Source organism: Syngnathus leptorhynchus, chromosome 2 (assembly GCF_054491065.1).
Source record: "Syngnathus leptorhynchus isolate UIUO chromosome 2, UIUO_Slep, whole genome shotgun sequence".
Lineage (NCBI taxonomy): Eukaryota > Metazoa > Chordata > Actinopteri > Syngnathiformes > Syngnathidae > Syngnathus > Syngnathus leptorhynchus.
The window spans coordinates 19,235,258-19,251,830 of NC_141196.1; the positions used below are offsets into that span (position 1 = coordinate 19,235,258).

Below are 16,573 nucleotides of genomic sequence, written 5' to 3' on the forward strand. Positions count from 1 at the left end.
GCCTTGATCTATGTGTTACTAATCCAAATACAGTATCTGTCTCCTTTTAGATACCAAATGTGCTTTTCATTCGTAGTCTGGTTCAACAGTTCAAAGAGGATGATTTTCAATCCCTAATGTGTTTCTCCTCTTCTCCTCCCTGCTCCGACCTCCTGCCTGTTACCCAGGAATTGATCTCAGAGCAGGACATCTCAATTTCTAAAAATGTGCCAGACGAAAACATGGAGGTTTAAGAGCGCGTGCAGTGGGATTTGCTTTTGATGAGCGTTTTTCCATCACACTCATAAAGACGAACAAAATACGACAATATATAACAATTACGCTCTGGAAGATTTTCTGGTACAATTAGTTGAATTCTCTGCAGCATGAACCGAAAATAGAGCAAAACATTTATCCAATGGCAGAAGAATGACTAACAATACATTAAAAGAGCTTTGAAGAAAAAACATGAGGCAAAATAACATTGTAGCTATAAACAGAAACATTCAGCATTTACTCCATTACTGGATGATAAGAACCAAGAAAGAAAGATAATCATTTAGTAAATAAATAGTGAGTTTTTGGGGTTATTTTTTTTCTTAGTCTTAGTTAATTACGTTCGAGGGACATGTGTTTGTATTAGAAATGGGCTAGTGCATAAAGAACCTAAATTCAAACCAATCAAACTCAATTCGGGATGCCCAAAATTAAAGATGGCAAGCCAGCACACGTCTGTCTCACCTGAAAAATAAAGCTGTAAAGAGAAGAACAACTTAAAGTCTTCCATTTTCCCTTCTTATAGGTGTGATGGTCTGGTGTCCCAATACCTCTGACTCTGAATTTTGTCAGGTTTTGCATTAGTCCAGCTGTCATTTTGTGCATATATATATATATATATATATATGTATATATATATATATATATATCACATTACATAGTGTTTACCAACTTCCACCAGTAGACGTCTCTCTGATGCTGTGACATGTGACTTCCACACACACACACATGCACGCACGGATGGAGGGACGGACGGACGCACACACATGCACACAACACTGCAGAATATAATAGGACAGTGACAATGAAGATGGGAGTAGGATGCAATTGATAGATTTCATTAATTTCAAATATTTGTAATAATGTTACATAACCTCAGATTGCCTCATCATATATATATATATATATATATATATATATATATATATATTTTTTAAATCCAGTTTCTTTCTACCCTGTTTGCATCACAGCCTTCCTATCTCCTCCTCCATCATCGTCTCTTTACTTCCCTTTTCCTTTATCTAGCCTTGATCTAACTGTCGCACATTTTTCCATTACTAATGAATTACTTGTCTACCACTACTAGTGCTCAGGAGATAACTTTCTTGCATTTTTCAACATTTGGAGAGCCACACTGTCACCTGCTAGCAATCTTGGAAGTATGGTGAGAGGAAAAATGAATACAAACTGGCATAAATAGCCGCACAACATGCTGTATGTTTGTCTATTCACACTTCATGGTTTGTGGTTGTCTGAATATTTACAAAGTTTAACAAATTGTGCTCATATAGTCAGTCATAAGCTAACTTTTAGATAATTTATTCTTCATGTTCAGTTTGTTAGCTTCTCGTGTATAAAATACGATACATAAGCACAATAATACAGAAAATATATTTTTATTTATTTATTTATTTATTTATTTATTTATTTATTTATTATTTAGCACACAAAAAACCAACACAAATTATTTCCCTATGGCTATCAGAATGTTTCTTTCATAGTATCCTCATCTGATGACATCACAGAAAAACACACAAAATCCAAATGATGACAAATAAAGCAAAACTCAGAATAAGAGCATCGCAAATATTTAACAGACTTTATGGTAATCAAATATGCCTCAGTCTGCTCCTCTGTTTGTCACTCTCTCCAGACCTTCTTTTTTTTCTTTCACGGTTTTGGCTAAAGGCAGCTCTTTCTGCTGAACTACAAAGCCTAACTGTGTGCGCGTGCGAGTGCGTGTGCACTTGTGTGTATGCAAAACACATAAAACATAGATGCATTCGGCAATTACCAACTGGGTGACTGGTAGAATGCACTCATAATTCAATCACACATAGTGTGTGAAATCAAGCTTTAATGTGTCCTAACTTTGCATAACATGTGCTTTGTTTCGGCTGTGCTGTCGTGTTGCGTTCGGACGCTCTGACATGACCTTGCTACGAGGCGTTGCACCAGAAGGCAAAGGAAACGGAGCTTGCTATTTTGCACGGTTACTAAGTTCCGAAAAAAAAATCTGACCTCACTAGGCGGAATTCAATTGTTAAGAGTATCGCGTCTCTCTGCCTGACATCAAGAGCTGTACAGAATGAGCAGAGAGGTTAATGTGGAAGGAACCAAAAAGAGGAAGATGGAAATTCAGCTGCAGAAAATGGAAAGAGGACGAGAACAAGCCGTAAGACAATCACCAGCCGCAAATGACTGGACGGTATAGTTGAGAAACAGTGAGTGAATGCTCCTAACCTTTTATTCAGTACCCCTGATCAGACAAGCACCCCTGCTCTCGCACGGACAATGCCGCAGCACTCTATCTCGCCTAGCCTAGCCCCACCTTTGCTACACCAATCTGTTCCTCTCTACTAACCAGGTGAGAAAAGAGCTGTGAAGCATCAAGGAAAAGAAGGCAGCAGGTCCAGACGGACCCGCTGCAGTTCGCCTACCAGCCTGGCATTGGAATAGAGCATGCTGTCATCTACCTCCTCCACGGAGCTCTTTCCCACCTAGGGAAGCATGGTTGTAGTCATGATCATGGTCTTCCATTTTCCAAGAGGCTAAATGGAGCACACAAGTGTTTTCTCTTCAACCTAGATCTGTGATGTCGAACTCCTGCTGCCACCTCCAGGAGTTCTCTGATGACTCTGCCTCATCAAGAGTGAAGATGACAAACAGTAGAGAGAACTTACTCTCGAATTTGTGGGCTGAACAACCTACCCCTCATAGAGGGAGTTGTCTGTCAGGGCCTGAATTATCCAGGTCCCAAAAAGTTGACGCTAAATTATGTGTTCACTATAACAGATTGTGTGCACTACTGATGGATATGTTGCGCCTGATCTACTAATATTTTACTCAGATGTAAAATGGTGGCATCTAAAATGCACGTTCAGGTGTAAAAGATCTGTATATTTACAAGAAAAAAGTGGGAACGCAGCACAAGTGCATAATGAAGTTTGAAGTGATGGAATTGGAAGTGCTAGTGGAAGAGGCAAATGAACATAATGAAATGCAGGAATAAAATACATTCCTTTGATATTTTTCCTTTTTTTACGAGGAGAGACACTTACATTACACAAAGATCAACTCAAGTAGCTATTTTTGAAGTATGTATTGACACTTGTTGGTGCTGCTTTAAATTCTTCTCCATCTGTAACTCCATAGCACCTGCCTGCATCTCCACTGCAAATGTCCGTCTTTCCTCTTGTGTCCACACCATGATAAATGCCTTGTATTCTGTGTTGTGGCTTTTGCTGAAGTGTTTCAAAAGGTCTGTTGTGTTGCTACAGCTCCTTATAAAGAACTCAATGGACATCTTGGCTGTGTATCAAGCTGAAACAGCTCCACAGATGACCCCATTATCTACCTGGTGACTGATCTATAGAACAACGTGCTACTCCTCTTACACATTGGAAATTTTTTTTTCTTAATAACCACATATTGATAGACAATATATCAATAGTCCAGTGAATTTAAACTGCGTTCCTCTTAATGCAATACATAACCACCAATGACTGAAGTATCCGAAGCATTGATATTTTGATCTGAGAATCTATTTTATGGTATAAAATTCTGGTAGCAGAGGTATCGATATTTTCAGAACTGGTGAGTAGCATTCTGATCTCGGCAATTTAGACTAATACTGTGGAGCTGCCAAACTATGACTGACGTTGGTATGTCTGGCCATTAACTATGCTCAAAGAAAAAGAAACCTATCCTAAATGGTATTGATGTTCAGCAAGGCACATCACAAGGAAGGAAATGTAATTACAAAGCAAAGCATTTTATACAAGTAGTGTATTGTTTGATGCAAAGCCTGAATCTCCCAATTTTGTAAGTTTTTTTTATCCACCATCCATTGTCAGAGCCACTTATCCTCACGAGAATCATGGGAAGTGTTTTTATCATTATTTTTTTGTTTTTATGTTTGACACCATTGGTAAATATAGAACATTTTCTGGCCATGAGAAGCAAAACAGAGATTATGCCTCAAAACAGTCTAAAAAACTCCTGCCTTTATGAAGCTTATCATTCATAATTTTCAATCTGTCAAAGGTTCAATTTTGTCATTCTTCTGGTATCTTGATTATTACTATTTACCCTTGTCTTCTTTTCAACACACACAGCTCAAATGGTAAACAAGCAAAATCCCTCAAAAAATAAAAAATAGATTTTTCTATGTGGACCTCAAATCCTGCATCATGCTAATCCCCAAGAACACTCCTGACCACCCCACCACACACATAAACACATTTTTATACATCCTCGTTATTACTCTGTTAAACAATTATGACCTACCCCCATGACCCCCCACTGGAAAAGTGAGTCAGTATGTTCTTACTGAGCACATGCACAAGCGTGTGTGCGTGTGTGCTTCCTGGAGTCTCTGGGGTGCTAGTTAACTACACTAAGATAGATTTGACACCCAAGGCAAAAGACAGTAGGACGCGTTTTCAGTTCACTGCCTCCATCTTACTTTCATTTTTCTTTTGTTTTTTTCTTCTCTTTTTGTGTTCTGTGTACTTCCACACCTTCAGCTTGTGTATCTAATCAATTATTTCTTGTTCACGTCATTCTGTTTTCACTTTTGCTATGTGTATGTTGATTTTGATCAAACTCCTGCACAATTCTATCCAATTGTACCTTTTTTCAGACTTGTTATTCAATGAAATTGAGGTAACAAGGAATGCCCGCTCCTCTGCTTCTCTATTTGTCTCTAGTTTTCTCTGTCTCTTGCTTGTGGCCACAAATTCCACAAGGCGTGTTGTAAATGTTTTACAAAGGGAACTCTCATGCATTTTTTAGTTGACTCTCAAAAGTGGCAATGATGAGATCATGTCTTTCTTATCTTATATTCTTTGGTCATTCCAGGCACTCTTTGCTTCGCTGTGCACTTCCTGGGCATCGCCTGTCAGTCCAAGTTGATTTTTGAAAATCCAATGTTGCATTCCCTTCCTTACAAGAGGGTGACCGTTTTTCTTTATAATCATACTACTACTAAGAGTAGAATACTACAAGAACTACCACCAGTCCCACTACCAATATGAGACCAATTTTTTTTCAGCAACGAGTTGGCAATGATAGCGTTGGCAGCGGTGATGACTGGTGTTGATGTGATTCTGGATGTCACTGACAAAACAGCAGTATAGAAATTGAATGGAACGGTCCATCCATCCATTTTCTGTACCACTTTGTCCCCACCGGGGTCGCGGGCGTGCTGGAGCCTATCCCAGCTGTCATCGGGCAGTAGGCGGGGGGACACCCTGAACTGGTGGCCAGCCAATCGCAGGGCACACAGAGACGAACAACCATCGGCACTCGCACTCACACCTAGAGGCAATTTGGAGAGCTTAATCAGCCTACCAAGCATGTTTTGGGGATGTGGGAGGAAACCAGACACGGGGAGAACATGCAAACTCCACACAGGGAGGGCCAGAAGTGGAATTGAACCCGCACCCTCCTAACTGTGAGGTGAACATGCTAACCAGTGTACCACCGAGCCACCCTGAATGGAACGGTCCCTCAGAAATTTTGTGGGGACGTGCTTCGGGAGTATGGGGTACCAAACTCCCTAAAAATTGGGCTGTCAGTTTGGTTCACATTGCTGGCAGTAAGTAGGACTCGTTTCCAGTGAGAGCTGGATATGCTTTGATTCTGTTCATAAGCATTGACAGAATTTCGTGGTGCAGTCAAGGCTTTGAGGGGGTCTGGTTTGATGCACTCTGCTTTTCCCAGAGCATATGCGATGGGTTCAAGGGCATAGTCAAAGTTTTTTGTGGCAAAACACCATAGGTGCGCACGCACACATTCACATACATTAACACCGTCTGTAACCAAGAAGTGATTATTTATCATAAAATAAAAAGGAAAACTCATAACAAATCGGAACAAGTATGAGTAAAATGCACCATTCTGTTGATCTTAATTAAATATGTCATTTTCTTTGTGGTTGCTTAGCTTTGGTGTAATATCAAATATGACACTTTTAATTAGCATTTTAATTTATGAGCAGTTACAATGGAACCACTTTTCATTGGAGGTAGTTCTAAAACGCAGGCCTTCTGGGGCAGAGTAGGGTCGCGTCGTCACCGTCATTTCATTGGCTGACAGAGATGCAGTAAGGAATAGCGTTGCCCATGCCCATTTCGTGGTTTTACGCGAGCCAAGCAGAGCAGCCAGCTGGCCATCACAAAAGTCATAAAAATACAGCATATAGAGAATTTTACAAGAACACGGAACAATATTTACAATTTTATATGTACCGTATTTTCCAGACTATAAGTCACAGTTTTCTTCCTCGTTTGGCTGCGGGTGAGACTTATACTCTGGAGTGACTTACGTGTGAAATTATTAACACATTATTACATCATTTCACATGTCATTTTCACACTGAACCGCGCTCTAGGCCTGAGTCTCTGATGATGAGTCTGACGTAAGCGACGTAGAAGAGGAAGCGCCTTCTTAGCAGAGTTGTTTAAAAGTGACACAAAGGATGAAGATTTCATTGGATTTTGTGATCTGGAGTGATAAGGATGGTTTGGTAAACTTGTTAGCATATTATTCATACTATAGTTATCTGAATAACTCTTAATATGTTATGTTAACATACCAGACACATTCTCAGTTTGTTGTTTATGTGTCATGTAACGTAAGCATACCGTACAAATATTTAGCCTGTTGTTGCCTCTATTTCATTCTTATTTTAAATTGCCTTTCAGGATGACGTGGCTGTTTGTGGTGTTGGATTTTATCCAATAAATTTCCCCCAAAAATGCGACTTATACTCACTCCCGTGCGACTTATATATGACTTTTCCTTTTTTATTATGCATTTTTGGCTTGTGAGATTTGTACTCCGGAGTGATTTATAATCTAGAAAATACGGTAGTAATGAAAACAAATTCAAATAAAATATTGACGCTTCTGTTTTTTGCGAGCGCACGTGACGCTTGTGTTTCCTTGACTTGAATGAGAAGGTCTCCATGCAGCCGCACAGTTGAGCCTCGCTGCTACCTCGGCATCACTGCTGTGGCCCAAGCCTCAGAGAGGGTGTCTTTGGGCGGCTGCCAGAGTGTTTCGGACAGTGTAGAATATAAAGCACGATCGGTTGACTCGGCGAGGCAGCCAAATGAATGCTACTCAGATCTCCATTCAGTATGAATGAGCTCTGGTGGCGAGCTTTGCGTGAATGATACTCAGCTCTCTATTCAGGATGAATGAGCGCTGGCGGTGAGCTTTGCGTGCCGTGAAAGCTACTGAACATTTGATGGACTTTGCTTTGCGACATCTCCACATTATGCAACAGCAATTCTGAATTGCAGAAAAAACAGGAGCCTCAACTCCGCACTTGTTAAATGTTATGGCATAACCCAATCTACACGCTGAGAGTGAGAATTGTGCAGGGCAGGCTTCCACAGTTCAGTTGATCCCACCCTAATCCCTTAATTCAACACCATTACAGTAGTCATTGCTTGCTATCAAGGTTCACTTTTTGCTGCTTTGCTGATTTATTTTGTACTTGCATTACAGATTATTCACTATATTGGGGGAATTTGGTGTGATTGTTTTGTCCTAATGGACTGTTACTGCCGAGCATTAAATGCCAGCCAGGAAAAAGGAGTGCATAAAAGACATGCAGAGAATGTCCAAAGTTTAAGAATTAATTTTAATTCGTAAGAGAAGATAAAGTGCAATGCGCCTACTATAAAGCACAACTGGCTTCTGTCAAACAATTTAAGCCACTAATGTAAATAAACGCTGTTGCCAAATTAAAACAACAAACTACGACTTTTTACAATTGTAATCCCTTCACCCATAGGAGGATGCACTTCCTGGTGCACTTTTAATGAATTTTGTGAACAAAGGTAACAAAGTGAAAGCACGTACATATTCACACACCACATACCATTTGCCACAACTGATGCCGAGTGGCTAATGGTTTAGCCAGTTAACAGCCAACCAACTCTACACTGTCATTCACATTAAGCCATAGATAGGCACAGAAGGATGGCAATCTCCAAGGAACAAAAATAACATACCTGCAAAAATAAAAGATTGATGTTGGACTGTTGATTCTTCAAGATTGCTCTGTATGCTTAAACATGGCAAATAAAAACTCTTGAATCTTGAATCTACTCCAGTTTTGATGCTCAGCAGAAGAGCAATGCTTCTGCAAGAGTTCCTCCAGCAGTGGATGTTGGTGTGGATTTGGCTCCACATCTCACCATTGTTGATAAAGTTGTTCATTAGATTATAAACTAATATATGCTAAATTAACAAAATTTCTGCTGGTTGATACCAAGTATTCTTAGATATTATGTCTCTCCATATCACATTGATTATTGATTATTGTGGAATAAATAGGGACAACTGGGAAGTAGTTTTATACCTTTCTTCAGCAGTATGGCACTCCCGCGCCGCCTCCCTATGTGGTTTTCCACGTAGCAGGTGTAATTAGCCAGGTCAGTCTCCTCGATGGCGTCAAAAGTCAAAGACAGCTGGACTTCCTTTTCGCCTAAATGTTCCCTTAAAATCCTGGATAAGTAAAAAAAATTCAAAATTACTTTAAATGTTGATTAGAGCATATGGAAAATGTTTCTAATATGGGAGAACAGCGTTGGAAATTACATGAAGGATACAAGGAATGAAAATATTCACTATGTGTAAAACTTGAGACAGGTAGTTTGCCATGTTCCAAAAATTGCTTTGCTAAAATGTTGAAAAGAAGAAGGTATAAAGAACGAAGACAAATAGGCAACAGCGAGGACAAAAGAAGAGAAAAATGATATAAGAACATAGAAAGGAGTAAATGATGCATAGAGAAATGGAGTTGAGTTGAGTGCAGCAGAGTAGAGTGCATTAAAAAGTAGGCCAGATGGAGCAACTAGGCATGTGTAGAAAACAGTGCAGCAGGTGCAAAAAGCTTCTGTCCTTATGGTGGGGTCAGATACTGCATAAGCCTGCAAGGAGGAACATGGCAGGAGGCAGACTGAACTGGCTCAAGGGTTGACCCATCTTTTGGAATTTGATTTAGGGTCAGGCTTAGTAGCTATTTCCACTGAAATCAAAGGCCACACAGACAGTGTTTGCCGAAATAGCACATTTGGTCCAGGAGTTGACCCAAAGTCTCGCACCGCTCACGGCATACCTTGCTTAATGGCTCTAGCAGCGCAAACCAGATGCCTGAATAGGCCAGTTGGGACGGTACCTGCCAGCTCCTAGCCCCTACGGATACTGCATTTGGACTGCTTTTGAATCACCACATGTACAGAAATCATGAAGCTACACACATCTTTAACACACTTGAATTTAATTTGATTTTTTGGAGTGTAAAAGCAACTATGCATCATTGATTTGCAACTGCATTAGCGTCTATGACAAATTTTTAAACTGATAAAATGACATACTCTTGACCAATATTAGGGCATTTACAGAAGTGTAACTTCTGTCAGTGAAAATCGGAGCAATTCATTTTTGTGTAAAATTGTCAAGTCATCCAGAACCCAACTGGTGGCATTCTAGTTTTAGTTGTAAAGAAAGACTGTTTGGTTTGACAAAGATGTTCTTGTGATACAATATTGGCCATGTTTTATTGAGCTTTCATAAACCACTTTAAAGTTTTCTGGTATTGTCCATTGCATCGAGAATCCCAGTGTCACCCTATCTTGAAAACAAATTACTCCTTCATAATCAATCATTCATACTTATCCTGGCATCTCTGTGGAACACCGCAAACAACTACCAAGAAATGCACAATACACTCACTCATTTGGGTTATGGATGCATGGCTACAACTGACAATACACACGAGTGCCTTTTGTATCATGCTGTGAGTGACCTTTTGTTTTAATTGGCTTCATACATCATTACTGGGACTCTTAAATGGACAGGAGATGGAGGTGAAGACCTTCACCTTACCTTTCTGTTGAAGCCATTGAGGGTCAAACTTTTGACCAATATTAACTAGGGAGTGTGGTCTAAACATTTGTGAACCTCTGGCCTATACAACAATCAGACAGCAACAAACTTTGTCATCCACTATACTTTCATAGAATGTCTGTGATGTTTTGAATACTGCAAGAATATATTTTTCACCCAAAACAAGGGTTAATCACCACTGCTTGCAATTACTTCCAATTTTTTAACTTAATACAAAACATCTTGTTTATAATATGTTGTGTGTGCCCCAAATAGTCAAAACGCAGTCTGATTAATATTGTATATGTGCAATATGAACTAAACTGCAAAATCCATCTGTTTTAATCCATCTCAGAGGGCAGCCATTTTGCCACAACATCACAGTGTTTTAGGACTCAGGTAATGGTCGATCAAGGCTCACCTGTTGCATGGTCAGCCCTTAGCCAAAGTCATTTTTACTGCTGAATTCATATCCCACAAATGCAAAATTAAGCAGAATACCATGCTTAGATGAGTGAGGCCACATAGAACATATTTTTGTTGAGAACATTTTTCACGTAACATTGTCTGTAAGCACTAGTCTTTAAATTGAATCCCATTGAACTTTTGTGGCTGATAATAAAATCCTATATATTTTTTTTGGGTTTGCAATTGCATTTCAGTTGTTGCAACAGGTAAGTAATTACTCAAGCTTTGATTAAGCTTGTTTGACACAGTCAATCAAAACACTCAAGCTTAGATAAAACCTAGCAAAATGAACCAATTTTTAATTTGCATGACAGAGTTATTGAATTAAATGTGACTAGAAATCAAATTATATTTTAATTACATTTCTTTCTCTTTTGTGTATTTGTTTCCCATGTAACCTAAATATAAGACCTAATTTAAAAATCTAGACTGTGCAAAAACCTGTGGAACAGTCATGGTCTATTACTATGTGCCCAGCTACTTTACCGGGCTCCAAAATAACCACTTGCGTAAGAGACTAGAACCAATTTACAAAATCAGCTCTCTCTTTTGATATGCATAATTACATACCCACTTGATTGTAATCGAGACACGTCTTAGGTTTAACTATTTCTGTGAGGGTTTCATTCGTGGTTTCATATGTGCAATGGAGCTCTCATATTAATTTAACAAAGTCACATTTAAACAATAATCTGATGAATTTCATTAAGGCTTAATATTACAATTATAGTAGATGTGCAGTGTACTCAAATCTGTCAAGATATAAACTATTGCCTTATAGTTCCAGAGTCACAGTATTAGGGTCATACAGGTTCTTTAGGAGAAACAGTTTCTTTATTAAAACTCACCACACCCTTTCTGCCTCATCTATGTTGGCAATACACAGCAAGTGTGTATAGTATGTGAGCAGAGGTGATATGAACATACGTGTGTGTGTTTTACACTAGATCTATTACTGGAACTACATTGTAGTAAAATCATCTGAAGGAATTTGTCATCATGAATCATAGTCTTACTTCATAAACCTTGAGTTTTGACAACAGATGGGTCAATCAGCTGATATGCTAGGATAGGAAGCAAATTTGATTGCCCTTGCAATGCTAAGTGAATTAATGAACGGAGCAACAGTCAGTGTATATATTCAATTCAAAATATTGCACAAGTGAACAACAAGAATGCTGAGCTGCAAAAATTCAGAATTGCTGGACAGCACTGGACTGAATAACTTGAGGCCTTCTTTGCCGTTGGCAACAGTGTTCTAAAAAAAACTATATCATTTTGTTCTTCTTTGATTCAACAAATCCAACTTGTCAACTTGGATTACCATGTATATTCATTATCCGTGCATGGGTGTTGTAAGGGCAACAAATTCTAGTGATCAACAAATCCATTCAATCATTTAAATGTAACCACTGCACACCGCAGTGTGACAGCAACATTGGAGGACCTAAACAACACAGCAGGAATTTCTCTATTCAAATGTAATATGTCAGATTTGGAACACTAGATGATTGGATCATTTGTAGCCAGAGGACTAGATCAAGAGATGGAGAATTCATCAGGCAAAGGTTAATTAAATACGATAGGGCATGATTAGTTTCAAATTTAAATACTCATTCGGCTCTTTTCCTCACGACTATCATGAGGCGGAACACTTTCCAAGGCCAGTGGCTGGCTTAGTCGTGAATCCGTTTCCAAATATGATGACCTGGGTTTCAGACCCAGATTATGAAGTGTGAAACAAGACACTGGCGTTAACCTTGACAACATTTTTTAAAAAGAGTACTAGAAGTACTGTCATTGAGGTCAAAATGCATATCCTAATTACCACTGGGTTGATGACAGTTGGGTGAAAACAAAATTGAAGTATTTTGGTCACTAAATTACAATTTCATTAAAAAGATACAAAAGGCGATAGGGATCCCTTCCTCTCGACTCGAGTTGATTTGGAAAGACTGCAATGGTGATAGAGTGGTATAGACTAGAGAACTGAACGGATGATAGACAAATGGAAATCCACCTCAATAACCTGTAAAATTGAATAATTTTACAGATATGTATAACTGTGGCGTGCTCATGAAACATATATGGCACTCTTGAGTTGATGATGTTTGCGACCCCATGTTGCTCTGTATCCACCACACCCATAGTGAAGATCCACATACATGTGTAGGTTACAGAGGTTACAGTGGTTTATTTTCAAATTCCACATACCAAAAAATAAAAACAAAGCCAATGTAATCACATCAATGGAACAAAAATGCAAAATGTGCCATTCCATTGTAAATTAAATTATATACCGGTACATGTACTGCAATCTACCGCTACATGGATGGGTTAGGGAGCAGGCACTGACAGAAAAGATCTGTGAGTAATAACGGAAGCTGTTTGGATGGATGGATGGATGGATGGATGGATGGATGGATGGATGGATGGATGGATGGAAAGATTGACGAACGGACGGATGGATAAATGGATGGACGAATGGATGGATGGAAAGAAGATTCAGGTACCTAAGCTCCAAAACAACTAAAACTACTGGAAAACACTAAAAAGTCAGCTAATCATTGCAATTACCTGACATCACTTTCTTTAATGTGTCCAGCAAGTTCTTCAACAAACTTCTCTCCTTTCATCCAGTAGATGATAGGTCTCCGGTTTTCTCCACTGTAGCCAAAAAATGCCTTACAGTCCAAACTGAGAGGCATACCTGCAACACACAACACAATGTTATCACTACACAAATAAACCCTAGAAACACAAATCTGCGTAAAGGATGAGACAGAGGAACAGAACCAAATTTCTCCTCTGGCTCTACTATTGAAGTATTTACCTCGATTGCCTGAATACTACAGAATGAACCAGGGAGGATTTGAATCATAATTATCAATTAAACATTAACATTATTAGATTAATGTTTTATTATTGAATAAACTTCAGCCAGTTTGAGATGTGGTAGACTTTGACAAGTTTATATTTGTGAAATAAGTGGACAAGCATGATTGAGCTGAAGGTGGCAAGTCTCTGGTATGTATTTTTACTAATCACTTCACTTTGGAATGCATCATTCTATGCGCTGTCAAAGAAAAAAAAGGCAGCAGCCTTGGATGAGTGCAGCCTGAAGAAAGCTATTTTGACAAATAAGGGATAAATAAGAACAAAGAACATCCATTAAATAGATTAAATGAAAATGGAGCGAGAAAGTATCAAGTTCAACTTCAAAGTTATAAAGTAGTATAACGAAAAACCTGAAAAATTGAAAGGCCTCAACCAGCCTCTGCCTTCTGAAAGTCAAGTTTTACATGTATAAAAAGATTTACGATTAGATTTAAGATTTATTAAGTCTGTGTATCTATCAATCTACCCCCATTCATCCATAGTATGTACATGCACGCACACGTGCACATGCGCACACACACACATACACAAACACACACACACGCACACGCACACACACACACACACACACACACACACACACACACACACACACACATATATATATATATTATATATATATTTATGATGCAGCCCGTGACAAAAATAAGTTTGACACCACTGATGTACACTTATTGTGGCCTCTTTATTTTGGAGGCGTGTCATACTGCTATGTTGTCCAATTCGGGTAGAATAGTGGTTACAATGTGTTAGTGTTGACTATCATAATCGATTAACACCCTGAGGATGTGTTTTCAATACATTCTGGTGATATAAATAGTATTCTTTGGTTCCCTTGGGGATGTTGAATGGTTGAGTACAGCTTGTTTGTCTGATCAAAACTACAACCCAAGATATTTGATGTTCCTGTTTACTACGGTGATTGAAGCAATCATTTTCTTTTTGTGGCTGAAATAAAAGGGTGTTTAAAAGAGTTTGAATGAAAGGATGCTGCTGCCGTTAATTTGAGTGAGGCATTGTAAAGCAAGCTGGCGCATCATCATTTCACACTGGGCTGATTGCTTCATTGCAAAAACACCCACCTCGTTTATGAGCATTAGATACTAGATTGTCAGGAAGTTTAGGTACAGGTATGAAAAAAAGCAAGTCATCTCTTGTAGTCAAAAAGAATTTATTCTCTAGCTTTCGTTAAGCCTGACTGACTCGTCAGTGCTTTCACGGAGCCTCAATGAAACATGCACATAAAGAAGCACCTGAATATAAGCATCATTACAGATGTGCGTTTTATCTAATGCCACAACCCAAGCATGAGAAAGTGCTGGTTATCAGGCATTCCCATCTGCTTCCTTCTGCTTGCAAAGCTGTGCTTTGAGCTTCATTGTCAGATTTCATTTCCATTTGCGTGTTTATTATATTCAACCACACTAGCCAAAATTAAATTTATGAAATGTCATTAGATTATAAACATTTCATGAAGCTAACTCTGCCCCCCCCTCAAAAAGATAAAATGATGCTTTGCACCCAGGAATTATATTCTTAAAAGGGCTCACAAACAGCAAACTAACTTTGGACGATAGCTTTAATATATTAATTCACACGTTAAACTACATGAACGTAGCCCAAAAATGAGCCGACAGACATGTCACAGACTAATGTAATGTATCGTAGTCGATTTTGGGTTGTCTACCTAGATGTTTCGTAGCCAGTGTAGTGATGTACACAACGATTGGTCGGCTGGCGTCCGCATACAGGCAGAATGTTCTAAAGAAATCTCTTAAGGAAATACACGTAGATGCAAGCAGGCAGGATGTCCTGACAATTAAACTAACGTCCTAAGAGTATACTTATGCATCGACTGAAGCAAGCAGAATCTCCTGACAGTTAAATTGACCCTTTTAGCGTACATAGTCTGTTCTAAGGAAACATCACACCAACATCTCAGAGCGGGTCCATGGTCTGTTTTTTCTTTTTTCTTTTTCTTAATATAGAGAAAAAAAATCAGATCTTGAAGTTGATCTGCAAATCTGCGCACCCAGGAATGCATATGCTAAACATGCAAAATTGCTAGACGGTTCATTTTGTGTGTTCTGTGGCGATTATGTGCAAATAGATGAATTTAGCATGTGCATTGTGATTCATCAAACCAAAGATGATATATGACAGCTGATTTTGCACATTCCAATGCTGCATCTAAAATGCAGGTGCAAACCAGCCTGCAAAGCAGTGCCAATGTAGCAAAGGCAAAATGAGAATTGGCAGGGAGACATTCTGCTCATGTAAACAATAGATGATATAAAAAATGTACATTGATATTTTTGCATATTATAGAAATAAATAGTGGTGTTATAAAATAATGAACATTAAAAAAATACAAAATATTTACATATTGTCACTTAAGATAAAAATATGAAGCAGCTGCAGAGTAAAATGGCTACATTATGACCTTAACTCAGCTAACTTGCTGATGTGATTTTTTCTGGATCGTGTGGTGAGAAATGCAATTACAGTGGTGCTTTGACTTACAAGACATTCCATGACCATGGTTGTAACTCAAAACACATGTATCCCAAATTATCTCTGTCTATTGAAATGAATGGTAATGTCATTAATCTGTTCCAAGCACTCAAAGAGGTAATGCCTGTGCTTATTGTTGTATACTACTGTCAACCCGCGTTGCAACAGTTTGTGTTCAAATAAAAGTTCTTGGACCTTTAACATGCACAAATAATTTGATCCACCCTTCTGGCTCCTGTGTGGGCAGCATGGAATCTGTTCCTCCTCATTGACCGTGTGAGCATAAAGTGTTGTCTGTATCTACAGTATATGTGCCTTGTGATTGGTGACGATCGTAAAAGGTGAAGTCTGCCATTTGCCGGATGTCAGCTGGGCTATCGAGCTACCCGCGACCCAGAAAAGAAAAGTGGCATTGAAAATGACTCAGTATACATACCATCTATTGTAATGCAATTTATCAGAACCATTTGAAAACCTTGACTTTTAGAACCTAGTTTAAAGAAATGAATGCTTGCTTTTGCTTCCAAATA

The 16,573-nt window shown here is 38.8% G+C and overlaps 1 protein-coding gene across 2 annotated transcripts in view; it reads right to left on the minus strand.

The window, feature by feature from the left end:
* il1rapl2 (interleukin 1 receptor accessory protein-like 2) overlaps positions 1-16,573 on the minus strand; it is a 246,409-nt gene that overhangs the window by 14,637 nt on the left and 215,199 nt on the right. For both annotated transcript variants that reach the window (XM_085906100.1, XM_085906101.1), the window contains exons 8-9: positions 13,209-13,341; positions 8,635-8,780 (exon numbers count right to left, since the gene is read on the minus strand). In XM_085906100.1, coding sequence (XP_085762226.1) covers positions 8,635-8,780; positions 13,209-13,341 — 279 coding nt within the window. The remainder of the gene's footprint in view (positions 1-8,634; positions 8,781-13,208; positions 13,342-16,573) is intronic.